The following is a 23,769-nucleotide window of genomic DNA, read 5'->3' as shown; positions in this document are numbered from 1 at the left end:
TCAAATAAGTACGTAAAAAATTACACAGCACTTTCATTTTAAGTATAATTTTCTGGAATATATTTTTAGAAAATATATTAAAATACAATTATAAGTATGTTAAAAGTTGTGTTTTTAAAAATATGATGCTAATTTACTTTTTATATATTTGAAGATGGTAAAATTTTGTTAATATATTTGTAATAAACTTTTAAAAAGGGAATATATTTCAAATACAATAAAGTATACTTTTTTCATTAGGGTTTAGTTGAGCTTTTATGGCCAAATAAGGAATAAAATGCTGTGCTAAGGGAAAACTCTGTAAACCCTACAAACTATAAATTGTGACGCCTCTAACAGATCGAGGCCGAACCTCGTGGTGAAGACTTCTCGCTTTTATGTCGTTTTTTTATTCTGAACTGGAATGCCTTGAATGGGGCGATTCGTAAACCTCTCTAAACTAGAGTACTTTTTCTTCATACTGTATCTATTATCTGTACCTGACTATTAAAGAATCTTTCAATTTCTAACCAGCCGGCAGCACTCTCAATCTGAAGGTAAGGACAGATCTGTTGATCTGAACAGGTTATAGAGATGTGTGTTGGAGTACTTAGTCATTTAGGGGGACTATAAATACAACAATACTCAACAAGTGTACTTAAGTATAGCACTCAAGTCAATGTACTTCATTACTGTCAATCTCTGTATTTGAAGAATCTGTTATCATTTGACCCAGAGAAGATGAATATAAATGTTTAATTTGACTGCTGTTACTGCTGCAGATCTGTTTTCAGCTGTAACGCCCCCTATGGCCGGATTTAGGCATGTTGGTGTCTCTCCTCAGAATACCATCTGTGTGTATCAGGATTCATTGGGTTTGATCAAGACGTTCAGCGGATACAGATCAATAAATACAAATGTCTGACGCCTGACCATTTCATGTCTTCACAGTGCTTTGATGTATCAGTTTTATTTAGTTTTTGAAAAGAATAATTGACAAAACAGCAGAAACACAATAATGTTTCAGCAGCTTCAGTGTGTGGACCCCTAAACACACATAGATTAAAATATGTTTAACAAATAGAATAGAACAATAGAACTAAATGAAGCTGATCTCCATCAACACAGATACATTGAGAAAAGCACAGATACACACTGTTCTTACTGTCTATATGAGGATTTATTACACACATTTATAGTTCAGCTGTAGTATGAAGAGACTCAATAACATCTCACTGTTACTGATTTATCATGAGCTCAAAGCATTATGGGTAGAATCTCTCTAGCCTGATTCATCAACCCAGTATTACTGATGAGTTATAACTAACCCCAAACCCAGGATAGTGCGGCTGAGTGAATGTGGTCTGGACTGTGTGGATGAGGCTCATTGTGTCTCCAGAGACGCTGTAGAAGGACAGAGTTCCTGCACTGTGATCCACATACACTCCTACTCTATAGATATTACCATCCACTCCTACTCTACTGCTGATGGGCTTTACAGGGAGATCAGTCATTGTGTTATTGTGTCTGAATGAGTAACTGCTAGGAAAGCAGGACAAACTCCAGGACTGATCATTTTTTCCAAACACACACTCTTTACTCTGTCCCTTCCTGCAGATGCTCTTATATGACACTGATATTTCCACACCAAACCCTCCACTCCACTCAATCTCCCAGTAAGAGCGTCCACTCACACTCTCTCTACACAACACCTGAAGATAATGATCAAATCTGTCAGGATGATCAGGATACGGCTGCTCTGTGTCAGTGACAGTAATCACTCTGTTTTCCTCAGACAGACGGAGGTATTTATGTGCTGTATTCATATCCAGATTTAGCCAAAGTGAATCTGATGGGAGAGAAACACATCAGAATCAGAATCTGATCTTTTAATGTAGCTGAACTCTTCATGTTCAATATATAAGCAGTTGTCTCAGTTCAGTTTAATCATCATTCACATGATCAACTCTAAAACTCTTCTGTCATGTTTTCTTTCCTCTTCTCCAGGAAGAACATGAACACACTCATGAGTTTTTCTGCTTGTGTTCTCAGTGACTTACATTGTAGGAAGTCGTCTCTGGTCTTGGGATCAGGGACTGTGGAAATCAACAGACATGAAGAGTGTGATTATCATGTCAAGAGAAAATGATCCCTGCATCCATTGCTTACACATGCAGAAATCCTCCAACACAGAAGATATTTAGAGAAATGTTCCTGCTGTTTCCAGAGCCCAAATCCTGACACGAGCACTATTGAGGGTTTGACACTATTGACATGTCCCCCTATTTGATTTGGCTTCTGTAGACATGAACTGACCACAGATTTGATTTAATGAATTCAAATTTCGCTTTTGCTCCTGGTCAATTGCTCCTGTCTGCCTCCTGTCTGCCTTGCTGCAGTGTTTGCATCTCTGTACAGCTTTGCTTTTGAATCTCTATTTGATATCTTTTCTTTTTTGTTTATACTGCTAAATATAACTTACTCATCACCATATATTGTTTAAATATTGCCTACCACGTTAAATTTGACATTGATAGCTTTTAAACTAAATCACTATCACAACGCGTTAGCATTTCACTAGCCTGTTAGCCTGCCATCCGTGCATCCGGGTCTCTTGTTTTGTCTCTTTTGTCCATCAAACAACTGTGGTAAATTGGATTAATCAACAAACACGGTAAGCCATGTCATCTTATCCGGTTATTGTCACTTGCACTGCATTCTGCATGTTCAGTATATCCTTCTCTGTCTGCGAACAGGGCTTCACATTGTGATAAATGTAAGGAGATAGTCAAGCTGACGGAGAAGATTTCAGATTTAGAGACAAGCATCCAGATTTTATCTGAGAGTAGTGAGGATGTAAAGGCTTTAGACACTGATTTGAATCCTGTTGAAAGTGCCCTACTTATTGGTGATTCAATTACACGGAACGTGAAAATAGAGACACCAGGCACCATAGTCACATGTTTACCGGGAGCCAGATTGCTTGACATTAAAAGAAAATGTAAACGTGCTGGCTAATGCTAATCGTAAATCCTCCAAGATTATTATTCACGTCAGCACTAATGATGTTTGACTTTGTAAGTCAACATAGGGTTCAAAGACAATTGGAAAAGTTTTTGGGGCAGACCTGACCTGTTGAAGAAGGATGGCATCCATCCCTCTTGGGGTGGTGCCGCTCTTCTCTCTAGTAATTTGGCACATAGTCTTAGAGCTAAACCTTGACTCACTAGGGCCCAGGTCAGGAAGCAGACAAACTGGCTAAACCAACCGTCTGCTAGCTGTCTCACGTCACCAGAGTCAGATAAATCCCAGCACATAGAGACTCTTTCACCTAGATATCATCACATAGAGACTGTGTCTGTTCCCCAAATTAACAAATACAAAAAACCATCAACACCATTCAACGGTAAAAATGTAATTGATGATCCAACAAATAAACAATAGATACAAAACAGATGAAAAATTGATAAAGCTTGGGTTGCTGAATATTCGATCCCTTTCCCCAAAAGTGCTTATTGTTAATGATATGATTACAGATAATAATCTAGATGTGCTGTGTTTGACAGAAACCTGGCTATAACCTGACGACTACACTACTTTAAATGAGTCCACCCCCCAAGATTATTGTTATAAACACGAGCCGCGTCTGAAAGGTAAAGAGGGAGGGGTTGCTGTAATTTATAATAAGGCAGCGGCAATTTACACAAAGTGAAAATAACATTTTCTTAGTGATAGATGATATTTACACTAAGTGCAAATAGCTGTAGATTCTATTTACTAAGTGAAATATTATACTACAGTAAATCTATTCCCACCATATAAAAGTAGCAGTTCTTTGCAATATGTGTTAATAGCAATTACATGTAATTTATACTTTATTTTGATCCAATAATAACATGTATGTGTAAAGATTATATTTATAATTTTTTTTTAATGGATGCCACCTTAATGGGACAATAATAACCTTAATATAATTAATTTGAAGTCCTGGTGCTTTTCGTAACTTTAGGTAGTGTAAATGATTAGTTCCTTTTGACGTTTGTGTTAGCTACTGTATACAGGCCACCAGGGCACAATACAGACTTTACCAAAAAATGTGCTGATTTTTCTATCAGAGTTAGTTCTGGCCGTAGATAAAGTACTAATTGTTGGTGATTTTAATATCCATGTAGACAACGAAAAAGATGGATTGGGGTTAGCATTTAAAGACATTCTAAACTCTATTGGAGTTAGGCAACACGTGTCAGGACCCACTCACCGCTATAATCTTCCGTTCTGATTAGAACATCAAACAGGTTCTCCCCACTCAGTGAAGCACCCACTGAGTATCCACTGAGTATTCGATACAGTAGCTAAATTAACCCAAAATAAAGCTTCAACTTCTGATGCATGTAAACAGCACAGCAGTAATGACTTTATGAACTTCTTTACGTGTAAGATTGATAATGTTTGGAAGAAAATTAACCATGCAGCCGTCTACTACTACTACTACTACAAAAAAAAAGCCTCTGCCGCGTTAAAAACTGGCCGACCAATGAGATAGGCGCTTTTGTTCAGGTGCCGGGAGCTGCCAAAGTTACAGTAAAAGTGGTGCTCAATCACAAAACGGTCTTGCTGAAGAAGTCTTAATATGACAAAGAAGTAGTAAATAGACAAAGAATAAGTTGAGCTGCTAATGCTGCTTGCCAGTTAGCAAAAATCTGTGTGAATGTAAAGACTCTCTTCTTCTTCTGTGTGACAAGCGGGTGTCAGAAGCCTAAAGTGCCACAGCACCAGCTTGTGTACCGGGAGCGCCATCTACTGAATTTGCACGTTCACTCGCCACATTGCAAATGCAAATCGCTTGGGTGAGAACACTCAAGATACGCTGAAAAACGTCGGTGATAAACGCGCGTGATATTCGTCCCGGTGTGTACCGACCTTAAAGCTTTTCTCAAGGACACACCGGTGGTGGTGATTGCTGGGATTGAACCAGCAACCTCCTGCAAATCCGTTCAGTGATTTAACCCAATAGACCACCATCCTTTAAAAAAATGTAATGCAATGTTCATATGACACTTACCGGGTATGGGGCTGATAGTGTCACTGGCTTCACTGACTCCCACTTTACCCACTATCCTGTAGCGGATCAAGTACTGCTTCCCCAACTCCAATCCAGTCAGATTAAAGTTTTCATCAGGTGTGTTTATGACATGCCACTGTTCCTCTTTCATCTGCTGGTACTCCACTCTGTACTGCACAGTTTCTCCAGTCGGGGACTTCTGCAGTTTCAGGGACACACTGCGCTCCAGGACATCCTTCACTTCTGGTGGAGGAGGCTTCGACACGGGCTGGAACTGTGTGTCTGTCAGCTTCCCTTTTTCATACAGACGGATGGAGGAGCCTGGACTGGATGGATCGGGGATGGCAGAAATAATGAATCTGTATCTCTTTTCATCTTTATTAGCCTGTGAAAAACTTCTGAAAAGAGACAAGTTCTCTCTCATCTTTGCGATGACAGCAGGATCGCTGAACCACTTTCTGACAGATGTCACAGAAACCATGTTTTGCTCCCCATCTAGCTCTTTAAACTTGTCAGATTTCAGAAACTCCTTCAGGGTTGAAAGATACGGTTCTTTATACTTCATAGATGTGAAGGTCAAGCACACTACAACATCAATATTAGGATTAAGGAGAATGGAGTTGAGACGGTCTGAATCTTCAGTTTTGATTCCCTCCAGCATCTTGGTGTGAGAACTCAAGAGGTCAAGTTCAGATTTTACATGACCTAACCACTGGTTAAGCCTGTCAGCTTTAAAAGGGGAGCTGTAGTGGACCTTCTGAATGTCTTCCAGTGACTTCTCCTCCATCTCTCCTCTTCGTATAGCAGGCAAGACCCTGGCCACGGCTTTCAGGAGCAATGTCTTGTAAATGCTAAATGAGCTCTGAAATGAATGCAGCCTCTCTTTGATATCACTGAAAACATTCACCAGTGTTTTTCTGGAGAGGTCGTTGGATGTCCTCTCTACTTCTCCCAGCTCCTCCATTATATCTTCAGTGTTGGAAACCAGACGTGTGTTGATTTCTCTCTCCAACTGAGCCGCTTTTTTATCCAGTTGAGAAAGAGGATGGAGCCAGACTTTTATTGGAACTGCATTCTGTGGATTCTCCTTCAGGATAGTGGGGAGCTTCTTGTACACCTCTACGGCCTCCATGAAAGTGCTGGGGTTCTGCTTGAGGCGGACATCACCATGAAATGTGCAAGCAATGCTTTCAGCCTTTTTCTTATCACCATCTGTCATATTTATAGCTCCTTTTCCCTCAAAAGAAAATCCAGGGATCTTCTTGACCATGATATTTAGTTGTCCATCAATCTCCTGCTTATTTTCCTCTTCTGAAAATCTCTGATCAAACACCATGAAGGCCTGAGCTCCGTAGAGTACAGCCGTGACCACATGAGTTGCAGTTTTCTGCTCAAACACCTGAGGGTAGGTGATCTGGCCCAGCTGAGTCATAATGAGCTGTTCGAATCTGGAGGTTTCACTGTAATACATTGTTACTCTGGACTGTTGGTTCGAGGATTTGGTGTCATTCAGAAACTTGGCAGATCCTCCCACCTCCACAAGCCCTGCTAAGAAGCTGGCCTTCAGAGAAGCACTTACATCCAGGAGACTGAACTTACTAGAGAGAGAGTCGGAGCTACTGAACTTCACATCTGTTACGGGCTGTGGACGGGTGTCCAAATCTTCCCTCAGTGACTTCCTATCCCACAGAGTAACACCTGAAATGAGAAATGGCTTTAACAGTCACGTATGAGGACGCACTGTTGAAGAAACATGCAGGTTTTATTGTGTTGTAACACAAGTACTAGTGATGCAACATTTGGTGAAGAGGGGAAAATAAATTGTTTTATCTGTTTATTTTAGGTTGGTAAAGCACCTGGAATGAAGGTATCCGTGCGGCAGTCATACAGCATACCAGGAAACAGAGGTCTTCCTAGAGCTGCCACTTCAATGGGCTCTGATGCTAAGGCTGCAGTAAATAACAAAGGTCATATTTATACTTAGAATACTTATGATGTATATGAACAAAATTACATATGGTAATTATGAATAATGTTGAACTATTTCCCCACCAGCATTTTTGATCATTTACACAAAAGTTCCATGGACCCCAGAATATTTTGTTGTATGAATAGTTTAAAATGCAATTTATCAAAAGATAGAACAGACCCTCTGCTAAAAAAAGGTTTTATTCTAGTTTCTGTCTTGTGAGAACTTTTGTTATTTCCTGTTTTATGCCATGTTTTGTAGTTCTTTGTAGTTTTTCATGTTGATTAGTCTCCCCAGGTGTGTCTTGTTAATTTGTTAAGCTTGTTTGCCCCATTGTATTTAAACCCCTGTGTTTCCAATGTTCTTTTTCGGGGCTGGAGTGTGACTAGCTGATCGGCCGACGGATGAGTGTGGTGTTTTCGGAAGCCGTTGGTGGGGAGGAGATGGAGCGACGGACGGCATGTTCCGCGTCTTGCAGCGCAGCACGCGGTGTGAAGGAAAGACAGCATGGCAGGTTAAGCGACAGCTGTGGTGTGAATGAAGAGAGTGAAGCGGGTAATTTAGATGAAGAGGATGATTCAAATAACATGCTTTCTGATGACTGGACCCATGTTGAGCAGATGTCTCAGAAATGCAAAGATAGAGGCTCAGACTCTGAGGAGTTCGCCAGAGTAGGAGAAGGGAGGAGTAAAACGATGAGGAAGGAGGATGAGTATAAGGTTATCTTGATGTTTGAGGCAATAGGTGAAATGAGTAATCCTATGCGATTAACAAAGTTACTTAGGAAAACTGTTGGGGAAATAAAATCTGCCAGATACTTAACCAACAATCGGGTGATTGTTATTTGTTTGAACAAAAAACAACAAGATATGTTGACTAAAATGAAGGAGTTTGGAGGAGTAGGAGTTAAATGTCATGTGCCTGGTGAGGTGAATGGCATTAAAGGTGTGATTACTGGAGTTCCAATGTCTTTATCAGATGAGATATTAAGAAATCAGTTAGTTTGTGAAAAGGTAATAGAGGTGAAAAGATTGACATCAAACAGAAACGGGAAAAGAGAACCCAGTACAACAGTTATGATAACAGTGAATGGGAAACTGCTACCAGAAAATGTTAAAATGGGTTATGTGTGCTACCCAGTTAGACCTTTTATAAAAACTGCATTGAGATGTTTCAATTGGCAAAGATTAGGTCATGTAGCTGAAATTTGCAAGGGAAAGAAGCATTGTTGTAGATGTGGAGGTGAACATGGATATGGAGAATGTAGGGATCTTGTTGAACCTAAGTGTTCCAACTGTGGAGGTCCTCATAGTGCAGCATATTTAGGGTGTATAGCACAAAAACAAGCCATTGAAGTAATTAAGTACAAAGCAGAGCATAATGTTTCATATGCGCAAGCAGTAAAGATGGTTCAAACTAAATAAGGAAATGGGATGAGTCAGGGAAGGTCTGATACAATTGAAACATCAAACAGAGAGGGATAAACCAAAGGTAGATGCAAGTATGCTTATGGTTAGTAAAGTAAGGTTCATTTCATTTATTGCTGAAGTAATTAACAGTACAGCTCAAACAAACAAAAGAACAGAGAAATTAAAAATCATTGTATCTGCAGCAGCTCGTCAGCTGGGTATAACTGAGGTATCAGTTGAGGAAATTCAGACTCTATTAGGGCAATCTGAGAATAATGCAAGCTATCAGGAAACCAGAGACAGACCAAGGACAAACAAATAACATGACATGCAGGATAGTACAATGGAATGCTAGGAGTCTGACTGCGAATGGTCAAGAGTTTAAGAAGGTTGTGCATGAAATGAAAGACCTTCCTGATTTAATATGCATTCAGGAGACTTGGCTTAAATCGCACTTAGACTTTGTTATTACAGGGCTTTTATCCATTAGAAAAGATAGATCAAGAGCAACAGGTGGAGGGTGTGCAACTTTTATAAAGAATGGGGTGGCTTATAGGGAAGTAAAGGTAGAAACACAATATGAATGTATTAAGGTGGAAGTGTGGACATCATTAGGAAAAGTTACAAGAATAAACTATTACAGTCCGTGTGATCTAATATCGTTAAGTGAATTAAATAAGATTTGTGAACTAAATAAGACACCCCCAGTATAACGCATATACTGTCACAAGAGCTACAAACTCTTCTGGTCAAAGAGGCCAAAGAACATGTTCCTCTTCCAGAGAGGGAGTCAGGCTATTACACCAGATACTTCCTGGTTCCCAAGAAGGATGGGGGGGTTGCATCCAATCTTAGATCTTCGAGGCTTAAACCGTACAGTCAAAGGTCAAGATGTCAACCATAAAGACGGTCGTGTCGCAAATTCAACATCACGATTGGTTCGTCACATTTGTTCTGAAGGATGCATATTTTCACATAGAAATATTGCCACAACACAGGTGGCTGAGGTTCGCTTTCGGGAGCGAAGCTTACTAATTTCGGGTTCTTCCGTTCGGCCTAGCCTTGTCACCCCGCACGTATACAAAATGCATGGATGCAGTACTGGCTCCATTACGACTCCGGGGCATTTACATTTTAAATTACATAGACCATTGGTTAATACTAGCACAATCGCATAGATGGCGCTTTAGCACAGAGACATCGTGTTAGCTCATCTAATTTCTCTAGGGTTGAGACTCAACACCAAGAAAAGTGTTCTTTCTCCTGCCCAGAGAACGATTTATCTAGGGGTGGTTTGGGATTCGATCATGATGCGGGCACAGCTGTCTCCCGCTCGAATCAAGACCAATCAGCATACCCTGAGCAAAGTCAGGCTAGGCCAAGATCTCACTGTTCGGCAGTATCAAAGAGTGTTTGCATCAGCATCCACGGTGATCCCTTTGGGGTTGTTCCACATGAGACATCAGTTTCAGTCGCGGGCTTCGTGCACTAACTATGTGCATCAGACCCCGGTTCCTTGCCTTGGGTCCCATGCTAGGTGTGCCTTGTCATTGCAGGTGGTTAACGACAGACACCTCTCTGATGGGCTGGGGTGCAGTCTTGAGTGGTTGTCCAGCCCAAGGGGAATGGGAAGGTCATCAGCTCGATGGGCACATCAACTGCCTCGAGTTATCCCCCAGTTGAGAGGTTGTCATTTCCTAGTGCGAGTGGACAACACCGCAACAGTCTCTTACATAAATCAGAAAAGTTCCTATCACTCAGGGCAGTTTACATTCTGGGGCAGTTGAATGTGGGAGCAGATTTACTGTCCGGACAGAAATTACAGATGTGGGAGGGGAAACTCCACCCAGAAATAGTCAAGCAGATCTGGACCAGATTTTACTCAGCGGAGGTGGATGTATTCGCCTCTTATCACACTCATACTCTACTTCTTGCTCAGTCATCCAGCCCCCCTGGGTCTGGATGCAATGGCACATACATGGCCCAAAATGCACCTGTACAGGGATGCTATTGTTCTTACCTATGAGGCACGTGGTCAAGCTTCGCCAATAGGTTTAAGGGCTCACTCCATCAGGGGGGTCGCCTCCTCTACTGCATTAGCAAGGGGTGCCCCTTTACAAAGTGTTTGTGATGCGGCAGGCTGGCCCTCTCCGCACACATTCATTAGGTTTTATAGTTTGGATGCTCATGCCACTCCGGGCTCTCACGTCCTTGAGTCACAAGCTAATGTCTGAGGCTTTCTTGCGTTCTTGTGAGCTCACCTACACAACCGTAAGGGGTCCAGACATCTTCAAGCACGGCGACGTGGGCATTCTCGTTCCCATTTGCACTTTGTGCAGTATTGAGTGCAGCTTTTGAAAGGAAATGCTTGGGGTTACTTGACTGTTACCCTGTTCCCTGATAAAACGTAACGAGATGCTAAGCTGCAATGCCGATGTTCCAGGACTGCTCTTCAAGCAAAATATCCTGAAGCAGCTGGTGCTCATCTATTTATATCCAGAGCGGGAGCGCTCTGGTGACATCACCAACCGAGGCTGTAATACCTCCACATCAATTCCATTGATGTTTTTACACACTACATTCACAGCTGGTTACGCTAAAAACGGTTTCCAATAGTGCTAAGTAGTGCAGCATCTTGTTCCGCTTTATCAGGGAACAGGGTTACAGTCAAGTAACCCAAATTGTTTTTTAAAATCCGTTAGCTGTCTTGTAAACGTATCAAAGTAGGACTGAAACCACGTGATCGGAGCTGTTCCCTTGGTTGTGTTTGTTGTTTACCATTTACATGTGAATGTTGTACACACCCCATGTTAATACACTTTCAAGACTATCACGTTTATAAATGACCAACTTCTAAAAAGAAATGCTCACTAAGCACTAAGCTGCTGTGATGCCGTACAAACACTCCCAGTGTGAATACTCTCACACGTCTGCAGCTGCTGATGTGAAGCTGACACTTGTGGTGTGAAACAGCAGTGAAAGGTACAGATTCTGATCTCTCAACTGAGGATGTTGAGAGAGTTTTAACATCCAGCACAAGAAAATTGTATGACCGATCGTACTTTAAGTCTTCTTCCCTTCACCGCATGAATCACCATAGCAAGAGATGCGTCACACTGTGTAACCGGATCTCAGAATTGGTGTATTTTTTGGCACACATGCTTCAGACACCGGTTTGCAGCAGGCATTCCCATAGCATCAATACCATGACACAGCGTCTCGCTCCCCTCTTAGGGAACCGAGTTACGTACATAACCTGAGACAATGTGTCCTTCTAGTGATTTTGAATCTGTCCCTGTGATATTGGTGATAGCATATTCAAATTTTGTAACATTTTAATCTTACCTGAATATTTTGTGTTTCCTTTGGTATCTTCATTTACAATCTGAAGCTTCTCAGGTTTGGGTTGTAGCACTTTCTATTTTGGAAAGAATGGTTCATAAAACAATAAAAAAAAAAAAAGATTTATTTATCCTTAATCTCATGAAATACATCTGGTTACACTTCCACATTTTGTCTGAGGGAGTGCACTTACCTGTGTATTTATCACAGCTAGGGTTGCCAACCATAAACATATACAGTAGATCCAGCTCGGCTGCTTTAGGGACATCATAAGTGCCGCCATCTTAGAATCAGCAACAAGGAGACCTGTGTGAATATCAGTGAAGGTCAGTGAAGGAGATGCATACCACAACATTGCCTTGTATTGTTTCGTTGTCATATTCTGCTTTTTGATTGTGCACACCTGTTCAGTTGATTATCATTCTATGTGTATTCTAGCACTCATTTTTCCTCAGTTCAAGGTTCTGTGTCGTTCCCTTTCGAAAGGGAACTCGCCCTGCGTCAGCTGATGCTTCGGGGAACGTCTCCAGCGTGACCAGTGTCTGAATCACTATCGACTCACGTCAATCCTATTGACCGGCGACAGCCTATGACGTCATAGCCGTGCGACCAGGAAGTATATAAGGGTGCGTAGCAAACATGACACCGCCTTTTCGTCTTCAGGGACTGTTTGTCTGTTTCATGAGAACATGTTCAAAAAAGATTAAGTGTACAGAGAAGAAGAAGCGCAGCTTCAGGAAATGCGCTGACCCGTGTCCCAGGTATCTAGAGGGAAGAGGGTCCAGCATCTGGGGACGGTCCCGCCCGCGCTTAGGCTGAGCAGGGACTACTATCCTGGGGTTCCCTGATGGACCTGGCTTCGCGTCTGGAGGAAGGTCTAGTCCTCACGGACGACCAGCCAGGTTGCGAGGGGCAGCTGCTGGGGGAGGAGTCGGATCTCTCTTCCTCCTCAGCTGAGGCTCTTCCATACGAGAAAAGGATGGCTGAGCAGGGTGGTGATGAATCGACTGGGGTCAGCCTGCCTGCCCTGTGTATGGGGAGCTGCTTGAGGTTATGGAACGCGCTACCGACAGGCTGCAATTACAGTGGCGGCGCGTTAGGAGAGAACCCGCACGTGCAAATCGCCTCGACGATCGGTTGCTCTCCGGTCATAACCCTCCAGCTCCTGGGAGCCTTCCATTCCTCCCAGATATTCACTATCTTCCGGTATCAGCGGGGGAACTTCACTGATGTCGAGAGATCGGCCGAGTCTGGGTACATGCCGATGCCACCGATTGATGAGACGTTTGCAAACTATCTCGCATCCGGGATGCCCTAGATACTGAAAGCTCCCACCCTGCCGTCTAAGGCTCTTAAGACTACCTCACGTCTGAACGGCAGGGCTGCGGTGTTGCAGGCTTACCAGGCTGACTTGCTGAAGGATCTCGATCAGGGGGAGGGCCTACCCCCTGATGCGATGGCCGAGCTCTACCACACCACAGATTTAGCTCTCCGGGCCACCAAACAGACAGCAATTGCCATCGGGCGTGCGATGGCGGCTATGGTGGCCATGGAGGCCATAAAGAGGTTCATTATTGACCAAGATGGCGGCGCGAGTAGATCGCGAGGCTCAGCGTCTCTCCAGATTCTGCAATTTTGCGGTATTTTTCTTGTTCATCTCGGGTCTGTTCGTACAGAACAGTTGTGCTTTTATATCGTACACCCGTTGTGAGCTTTTGGATATTGGTTTGCGAATTTCCGACAGTTTTATGGACAATCTTCAACTCCTTCCTGAGATCGCTAGGACGCCCGAGGCGATGCGCTCTGCCCGGCCGGGCGGAAGTGCTAGAAGGCAGCGCTGTGATCGTAAACAAAGGCGGGGTAAGCGTGGAGGTCTAAGAGCTAAGCTAAGGCTAACTCCTTACCGGCTCTCTTTACCCAGCATTTTCCTTGCCAATGTACGATCGCTAGTGAACAAAATGGAGGAGATTCGACTCAGCATCACACACAGTAAGAAACTTTTGAACTGTAACGTCCTAATCTTCACTGAAACCTGGTTAAACAGCGGAATACCGGACACCGCTATTGAGCTAGCGGGACGCCACACACTCCGGGCGGATAGAACACTAGATGGCTCCGGGAAGAGCAGAGGGGGTGGATTGTGCATTTATATTAACAAAGCTTGGTGCACAAACTCTGCTATTGTTGGGAGTCATTGTTCAGCTAACCTGGAGTTTCTCATGGTTAAATGTAGACCGTTTTATCTACCGCGGGAGTTCACCTCCACTATTATCACTGCGGCCTATATTCCTCCGGATGCTGATGCCAAGCTTGCCATCAGTACTTCACGCAGCCATCAGTAAACAACAGACTGATCACCCGGAAGCTGCGTTTATTGTTGCAGGTGACTTTAATCATTCAAACCTAAAGTCAGTGCTACCCAAGTTTCACCAGCATGTTTCCTGCCACACCAGAGGAAACAAAACCTTAGACCATGTTTACACAAACATGGCTGGCGCTTACGTTGCGACACCCCTCCCCCACCTGGGACAGTCAGACCACCTCTCTTTGTTTCTATCACCCTAATATTCACCCCTCATCAACCGTGTGAAGCCATCAGTAAAGACCATCAAGGTGTGGCCTGCGGGGGCAGATTCCACACTCCAGGAAAGGTTTCTAAACACAGACTGGAGTATGTTTGCTTCTCAAGCCACCAGTGGCGCTCACACGGACATTGACTCATTCACTTCCTCTGTATTGGATCATATCAATACCACCATCGACAGTGTTACAACCCAGAAACAGATCACCACATACCCTAATCAGAAGCCTTGGATGAACAGGGAAGTTCGACTCCTGCTGAAGTCACGCAATACTGCCTTCAGATCAGGTGATGCACAAGCCTACAGTACATCCAGAGCTAACCTGAAGAGGGGCATCAAAAAGGCCAAGCACTGCTACAAGCTAAAGATAGAGGGTCACTTTTCCAACTCTGACCCTCGACGCATGTGGCAGGGCATCCAGGCCATCAGTGACTACAAACCCACCGACTCCACCCCCGCAGCCACTGATGTCAACTTCCTGAACGAGCTAAATTACTTTTATGCTCGTTTTGAAAGAGACAACAGAGAAACTGCCACCAAGCTCAAACCCTCAGCTGACCACCCACCAATCACACTCTCCTCCACAGATGTCTGCAAGGCACTGAGCCGGATCAGCGCGCACAAGGCTGCTGGACCAGACAACATCCCTGGACGTGTGCTCAGGGCATGTGCGGAGCAGCTCGCTGGGGTTTTTACAGACATTTTCAACCTGTCTCTTGCCCAAGCAGCTGTACCGACATGCTTTAAACGCACTTCCATTGTGCCAGTGCCAAAACACTCTAACCCGAGGTGCCCTAATGACTACCGCCCTGTAGCACTCACACCCATCGTTATGAAGTGCTTTGAGCGACTGGTCCTGGAACACCTAAAAGACTCTCTACCATCCACATTGGACTCACACCAGTTTGCCTACCGCAGCAATAGGAGCACAGAGGATGCCATTTCCATGGCACTGCACTCTGTGCTCACCCATCTGGACCATAAGAACACTTATGCACGCATGCTGTTTGTTGACTTCAGCTCAGCATTCAACACTGTCATCCCATCCAAGTTAATAGCCAAACTTGGAGACCTGGGCATCAACACTTCAATGTGTAACTGGATTTTGGACTTCCTAACTGACAGACCCCAGAATGTTCGTTCAGGATTCACCTGCTCCACATCCATCACACTCAACACTGGTGTACCACAGGGCTGTGTGCTAAGTCCGTTTCTCTACTCCCTCTTCACCGCCGACTGCAAGCCTGTGTATGGATCTAATTCCATCGTCAAGTTTGCGGACGACACTACGGTGATTGGTCTCATCAGCAACAACGATGAGACCGCCTACAGGGGGGAGATCCAGCACCTGGCCACATGGTGCGCTGATAATAACCTGCTCCTCAACACCACCAAAACGAAGGAGCTCATCGTGGACTTCAGGAAGGAGTCAAGAGGCACACACGTCAAGAAGGCTCACCAGCGCCTCTTCTTCCTGAGGACACTGAGGAAGAATCAGCTCTCCTCGGCTATCCTGGTGAACTTCTACCGCTGGGCAATAGAAAGCATCCTGACCAACTGTGTGGCAGTATGGTATGGGAGCTGCTCTGTTGCGGAGCGCAAGGCACTGCAGCGGGTGGTGAAAACTGCCCAGCGCATCACAGGGACTCCACTGCCTGCCATCGAGCACATCCAGAGGAAACGCTGTCTGCATCGAGCTCGCAGCATCCTCAAGGACTCCTCTCACCCAGCACACAGACTGTTTTCTCTCCTGCCCTCCGGCAGGCGTTTCAGGATCCACCGGACCAGGACCAGCAGACTAAAGAACAGTTTTTTCCCCAGAGCTGTCTCTTTATTGAACTCAAACCCCCGTTGATCCACTTCCCTCATAAACTGATAACTCTCCTACCTCACATCTTCCTTCACTTTGTTATTTGCACTACCGACTGTTTATCACAGTAACAACTGTTTACATATGCATCTTACACTGCCATATCTTAACTGGATTATGCTCATTTGCACTGCCGACTGTATTTATAGTACCAATGTTTACATTTGCATTTTGCACTGTACTTCTAACTGTAATATGCAACCACTTTCCACTGCACTTTCCACTTTTTTTTTTTTTTTTTCCGGATAGCTCTGTCCATAATTTATTGCACTACCCTAATCCACTGCTATTCCTCATATTAGCCTAACATATTATTGTATACCTCTATCTGTAAAATTCTGTTTATAGTAATAGCCATCTGTATATTGTATTCATAGAACATATTCACCTGTAAATCCTGTTTATAGTAATAGCCATCTGTATATTTATTCACTGTACATATTCACCTGTAAATTCAGTTCTGTTTATAGTAATAACGTCTCTCTATTTATACATATTTATACATATTCAGTACATATCCATGTCCTGCACTTACGCATCCATTGTATATCCTGCACTTGCTGCTATTGCACTTCTGGTTAGACCTAAACTGCATTTCGTTGCCTTGTACTTGTACTTGTGTAATGACAATAAAGTTGAATCTAATCTAATCTAATCTAATCTAAAGAGACATCTGTGGCTGAACCTGGCGGACATCGAGGAGAAAGGACTTCTCTTTATCCTCGATGCCCCGGTCTCGCCCTCTGAGCAGTAAATCGGTTCAGAAAATGCTGCTCCATCTCTGCAAGCACTGTGAGTTTGAGTCACTTACGATGTGCATATGAAAAGCAAAACATGCTAAATATTACATGTTCTTACCCCAAACAGTCGAGTGTTTGAAATAGATTTCATTTGGGATCGGAAGTGGCTTCTTATCACAGAATGAGGGAGGCAGAATATTATTTTGTAGTATTCTATACTGTAATTAAGGCTATGTCGATCAGCATTGCATTATAAATATACTTTATTCTTATGAAAATGCAGAAGAGGGCTTGAAGAACACAGATAAACCATATATTGTCACAGTAGTGTGTTTATTGTAATTATATTTAATAAGTCGAAGCATTTCTATTTTCTTTTTATTCAGCTACAACGAAAGCTGGAGGCCTTTGACCATGTTCAGAATTTCCTACGTCGTCATAAGTTACATTACTTCTGTGAGGCATGTTTGGACTTTCTGCTCGAGGAAACATTTTCAGCTTCCCGTGTGAATGAAACAGCAATAGCGTGTTTTTGGTACTCAATAATGCTCACACCACCCCCTTTTTGTAACGTAACATTGTAGTGTTAAATCGCACCGCAAAGGTTTTAATAACTGAATCTTAGGAGATAATTCAGAATACATGTCACTGTCAGTGAACGGAGAGAGGACCCAAATGCAAAGGTGCAGAACAGAAATGTTTATTCAGTCACAAAAGGAACTTAGGCAGACTGCCGATCACAGGAAATGGTGATGCAGCTCTGGAGCATAACAACGCAACAAACAATGACTGTCCTTAGAAAGAGGCCAATGTCTGTGCTCGCAACGGGAAGGCAGTGGCGAGCGAAACAGCCCCAGTCAAAGCACTCAGCACCACAGACAGCGTCCAGATGGTTACTCACGTACAGCAGGAAACTGGACAGAAAAACAGGTGAGACCAACACGACAACACAGGTCGATCGGAACAGATTAAACAGGGCAAACGAGAGACGTGAACTAGAGCGAAAAGCATACAATAATAATCTGGCAAAGAAGCCACAACCAGGAGGTACTAAATAGCCAGAAAGATCAATGAAAAGAGGAACAGGTGCGTCTCAATCAGAGGGCGCGCTGATTGCGATAGCAAACAGGTGGGAAGGAGAAGAGAGCCAAACCCAACTCATGACAGTCACACTCGCAACACATTGCCGCTACACTTAGAGGAGATTGGACAAAGAACTGAAAGACACAGAGAGTATATATACTATACTACATAATATACTGTATATCATATAACAAATAATAGCGGTAAATGAGAAGTGATGATCAAGGCACAGGTGAATGACATGACTAATTAAGACAGAACAGGGAAAACTAGGTCACGGGGACTGAACCAAAAACACAATAGAAAGTAACAGAAATAAGTATGTCAAAACACCTCCGGGGCCCAGAGGGTTAATGCTCCAAGTGTCTACCCTAGTGAAAAAAAATATACTAAAATATATTTGAAATACAAGACTTTTGTGCTAATTATACTACAAATACATTTATATATGTATGTGTTACATAACAATACCCTGCAACTGTACTTTTAGTATACTAACCTGGTATACTTAAAGTCTGCAAAATTAGAACAACTAATATTGCCCTTTGATTGTGTGGCAGTAGTGCTGAGAACCAGCTGAAGATATCCTTAGGTATATTTGATTGTGCTAAAGTGGAACTGTTGCAAGTATACTTTTGGTACACTTTAACTCTCTTGCATTTAAAGACTGATATTATACAAAGATCATAAAATACGTATTAATATTGATATTAAAACACTTTTAGGCATAATATTAAGAAATGTGCATTGTGCAATAAATAAATACTCTAGATAAAGTTTAATTATAATTTTATATATCAGTAAGTTTAAAGTGATATGTCAATACATTTTAATGGATTTTAAATTTACTTAGTATGAAATGTATGTAAAATATATTTTGGTATAGTTTTTGTACTAGACTAGTAAAAGCCTCTTTATCATGTTTGAATTACAATGACATACTGGAACATAACTGATATTACATAATTGATAAACGTAAATTAATATGACATAATTGAAATAAACACATAAAAGACATGCGGAAAGAACACGTATGTGCATTATAGCTTGCCAATATTATTTTAAAAGTTTTTTTCTGCGTCATGCAGTTTCTTTTGGATTTAAAACTACACACACTGTGATAATGCCTCAGTGACTGAATGAAATGATTTTTGTGGAAACAGACTACAAATAACTAATCAACTGCCTGGCTGCTGATCTCGAAATTGTTTGCCCTAAACATTTTTTTAGTTAAAAATGTATTTGAAAAATAAATAAAAACTGAATTTAAACATTCAGTTTATAACAATGGTTCTCAAACTTGTTTATCACACCCCCACCCCACCACTCCCTTGGTAAAACAGAAAGATTTTTTAACCCCTTAGCTGTCCATCCCCCTTTTTCACATAGACATGAAAATGCAGTAGCCAAATTTAAATGGCTTTAATTAAAAAATGCTAGAAAATAAGGTTGGACTGGTTTTAAAGAAGACATTTGGCAGATTATTGTAGAGATAAAATAAATTATGAAAGTGAAATAAGAAAAAAGTAAAAACAATTGTTTATGAAAACGTACAATGTAAAAATATAATTATTTGTGTTGTATGTAAAATATATTTATTACAAAACATGTTTTACTCCAAAACTGCAAGAAAATCAAAGCCATAAGCTGAGTTCCAGAGTTCACTGTTTGTCAAGTCAGTCAAGTCAACTTTATTTATATAGCGCTTTTAACAATGTAGATTGTTTCAAAGCAGCTTTACAGTGTTAAACAGGAAAATAATGCAGCATAATTTTATTCAGCTGTATAGCCATTCTGGAAAAATTTCAAGTATCATACAGTGACAGTGTGGGCTTTAGATCAATAATTTGATCAGTAATTTAGTTTAAATGGTTAATTTAGTTTATTATTTAGATGTATTTCGATGTTTAGTTGAAAAATTTAGTGTCCCCAACTGAGCACGCCAAGCCAGAGGCAACAGTGGCAAGGAAACCAAAACCCCATTAGGTGACCTAATGGAGAAAAATAAACCTTGGGAGAAACCAGGCTCAGTCGGGGTGCCAGTTCTCCTCTGGCCAATTAACAAACAGCGTATTATTATTATAGTTTAATGCGGGATCAATATCCATTTTAAAAGTATAAGTAAAAGCTATAAGAAGCTATACAAAACATAAAGCAATTCAGTCAAAGAAAGTCAGCGCTAGGAGACTACAACGGTAAAGTTTAATAGCTTACAAATATAGAGTTATGAAACTTCACTTTGCCCTCAGACAAAACGATCTGTCAGGAAACAAATTATAGATTAATGAGAGCAAAGATCAGCCGTTAGATCTACACAAAACGAATCATATCTTCACATCAGAGCCAGCGGCAGACGGCAGAAAGACTGGCCGAGGAAAGGCGCCTCTCGGTGGGGTTGAGCAATTGAGCGCCGCTGGTCCACTGGAGCTCACAACTCCAAAAACGGCAGATCAAATTTTCAAAAAGGCGCTCTCTTTATAAATAAACCACAGATTTTGGCTTTAAAAACAACTACATTCTCGCCTGAAAAGGACTTAAAACTATATTTTGTGAAACATTAACACTACCAGAGGGCTCTCGCTAAGACAAGCAAGCTGGTATCAGACTTTTGCCGAATCCAGTCGGTAAGACCGCGATAACATCTTTTTTTAGATATGAAGGCTTCTTGTGTTGTTCTTTGCTCTGGTTTTAACGGAATGGAAAAGTTTAAATCGCTTAAAACAGCCGCGATAGCTGATAGTGATGTTCCACTGCTGCATCCATCTTTGTAGTCAGTGTACAGAATCTGCTTCACTGTCGCTGCGCTGTCGTCATCGTGTAAAGCCCGCCTCAACGTTTCTGATTGGTGCCTCGATTTCTGGGGCTTAGAAATGGGTTTGAATGGGCTCTTTGCCAGACTACTTGCAGAGCAAATTTAGATGTCTGAAGTTGAAGTTGTCCGGGTTTTCCCAGGCTAGGAACACTCCACTTTTTTTGAAAATAGGCTCATTTTACAAGTCCTCTAGAGTTAAATAGTTGAGTTTTACCGTTTTTGAACCCATTCAGCCGATCTTTGTCTCTGGCGGTAGCACTTTTAGCATAGCTCAGCATACATCATTGATTCTGGTCAAGTCAAGTCAAGTCAACTTTATTTATATAGCGCTTTTAACAATGTAGATTGTTTCAAAGCAGCTTTACAGTGTTAAACAGGAAAATAATGCAGCATAATTTTATTCAGCTGTATAGCCATTCTGGAAAAAACGCTGATGTCATCAGTTCATTTCAATTATCATACAGTGACAGTGTGGGCTTTAGATCAATAATTCGATCAGCAATTTAGTTTAAATGGTTAATTTAGTTTATTAATTAGATTTATTTCAATGTTTAGTTGAAAAATTGAGTGTCCCCAACTGAGCACGCCAAGCCAGAGGCAACAGTGGTCAGTCCATTAGCATCTCATTTGAAAAATGACCAAAGACACTTTCAATATTTTTCCTATTTAAAACTTGACTCTTCTACATTTACATCGCGTGCTAAGACCAACTGAAAATTAAAAGTTGCGATTTTCTACACCTATATGGCTAGGAACTACTTTCTCATTCCTGCGTAATAGTCGCGGATCTTCGCGTCCGTACCATGGCTGCAGCAGCGCAATGATATTACAGCATCTAAAAGTAGCCCAGCTAGGTAACTTTCAATGTGACCGGCACTAAGTTTGTGTAGTTGCAGAGAAAGTTTCAGGCTTGCAGCCGACAAATTGTGTTGTGGATTTAGCTGTGTGATTAGCCATGGTTCTGTGTGTTGTAAAGGGCTGTGATAGTAAGTCGAAGGTGTAACTACCACCATATTTCACAGAATACCAACGAATCATTGCGCCGCTGCAGCATGGTACGACCGCAAAGATCCGCGACTATTACGCAGGAATGAGAAAGTAGTTCCTAGACATATAGGTGTAGAAAATTGCAACTTTTCATTTTCAGTTGGTCTTAGCACACGATGTAACTGTAGTAGAGTCAAGTTTTAAATAGGAAAAATATTGAAAGTGTCTTTGGTCATTTTTTGAATGAGATGCTAATGGACTGATCAGAATCAATGATGTATGCTAAACTATGCTAAAAGTGCTACCGCCAGATACAAAGATCGGCTGAATGGATTCAAAAATGGTAAAACTCAACTATTTAACTCTAGGGGACTTGTAAAATGAGCCTATTTTCAAAAAAAGTGGAGTGTTCCTTAAAGTGTCAGAGTTAATAACTCCTATTCTGAGGTGAAAACTATTAATATAGGGGCCCGCTAAGGTCAGCTCACCCGTTTTATTTACACTATTTACTAATGAGTGTGTTGCTAGTCAGGAGAATATATTCTTCATCACATTTTCTGATGACACTGCAATATTGAGTTTGTTGAATAGGAAAACAAAACCTTTGCGGTACTTTTCTGATGTTGACAGGTTTGTAGGCTGGTGTGATACTAATTCTTTGATTTAAAATTTAACTGTTGAAATGATTTTCGATCCTAGATCTGTTATTGAATGGGTTTCTTCATTTAAGTACTTAGGTGTTTACGTGGACAATTTATCAGGCTGGTCTTCTCACATCAACAGTGTGTGTTCTAGATTGCAGCAGAGGCTATATTTAAAAGTGTTTGTGGTGAAACAGAAGATCTTGTTTTATCAGTCTGTATTTGAGAGTTTAATAAGATATGGTATGGAATTCTGACTGTTCAATTAAAATCAAAACTAGCACGACTGGTACATACTGCTCAAAAATAATAGGGTTGGAGGAAAAATGAACCATACTAGAGATGTACGAGGCATTTAAGCAAACTAAAAACATGGTTTCTGATGATACACACATTTTACATTTTTAATTCTAATTTGTTACCATCAGGGAGACAATTTAGGGTTTTGATGTGCAAGTCAAATCGTTACAAAATTTATTTTGTGCCAAATGCGGTTAAAATTTTAAATAGAGAACACTGAGACTTACCTGGAGTCTCTGTTCTTGATATGGTGAGTCTGAAGCTGATCAGAAATCTGTAGTGATATTTATAGTCCTGCTACTGAAGAAATGCCTAGTGAAAACATGCGATGTTTGGGAAATGTTGTGAAAGATTGGAGAGGGGAGGTCAATGCCCCTTAGACCTTGAAATGCTTTCTGGCAGTACACAATCATTTTGTCTGAGGTACAGAGTAGAAATGATTAAAGAGTTGAATAATCTTTATGAAAGGGAGCTGCTGTGAATGAAACATTTATATAGATCAAACACTTAGTGAAAAGGATACTTTGTGATTTTGTTTATTGTTCTAACACTGAAAATATGCTGAAATGTGCACTTTTGATGATCTGTTGTGATATTACTGCTAAGAATTTTGAAAATGTACCAATTGCTTGTGAAAATTATACAGAAGCATTTAAAAAAGGTATAAATGTCAACTACATTATGGATTCAGTCAGATGGCACACAATTTAGACACATCAACAGAGATCCGCTCTCTGCAGAAAAGCCAGCCATTCACAATTCCTTTATTGTACAGTCTACAGAAGTGAATGAAAACGTTATGATAAATATTATTATTATTTTTCTATTAATTATTAATATTCAATTTATTATATTAATTATTAATATTCAAGTTGAACTGGCCAAAGTGTGTTCAGCGCTGTTTGTGAGTGTCACGAGAGCAAGTCACGAGAGTGTACTTGAGCTTTTGCTGCAAAGATATTTTATGTCCTATATTATTTATGATAATCAGCA

At 41.4% G+C, this 23,769-nt stretch overlaps 1 protein-coding gene across 2 annotated transcripts; it reads right to left on the bottom strand.

Annotated features, from left to right (window-relative positions):
- Positions 1–393: 393 nt before the first annotated feature.
- On the bottom strand, positions 394–23,101 carry LOC307137442 (stonustoxin subunit beta-like). Of its 2 annotated transcripts, XM_079835102.1 has the most exons (8): positions 23,004–23,034; positions 12,165–12,435; positions 11,955–12,067; positions 11,765–11,837; positions 6,898–6,990; positions 5,042–6,739; positions 2,040–2,075; positions 742–1,828 (listed from the first exon to the last, which is right to left on the bottom strand). In XM_079835102.1, the coding sequence occupies exons 3-8, from the start codon at positions 12,042–12,044 to the stop codon at positions 1,275–1,277; spliced, it is 2,544 nt and encodes an 847-aa protein (XP_079691228.1). In that variant the 5' UTR covers positions 12,045–12,067; positions 12,165–12,435; positions 23,004–23,034; the 3' UTR covers positions 742–1,274. The 2 variants fall into 2 exon arrangements, with proteins under 2 accessions (XP_079691227.1, XP_079691228.1); XM_079835101.1 differs by lacking the exon at positions 12,165–12,435 and having other exon boundaries at positions 394–1,828; positions 23,004–23,101.
- Positions 23,102–23,769: the final 668 nt, after the last annotated feature.

The sequence above is a fragment of the Gobio gobio genome, assembly GCF_949357685.1.
Source record: "Gobio gobio genome assembly, chromosome: 14".
Taxonomy (NCBI): Eukaryota; Metazoa; Chordata; class Actinopteri; order Cypriniformes; family Gobionidae; genus Gobio; species Gobio gobio.
This window is presented reverse-complemented; position numbering and strand designations above follow the sequence as displayed.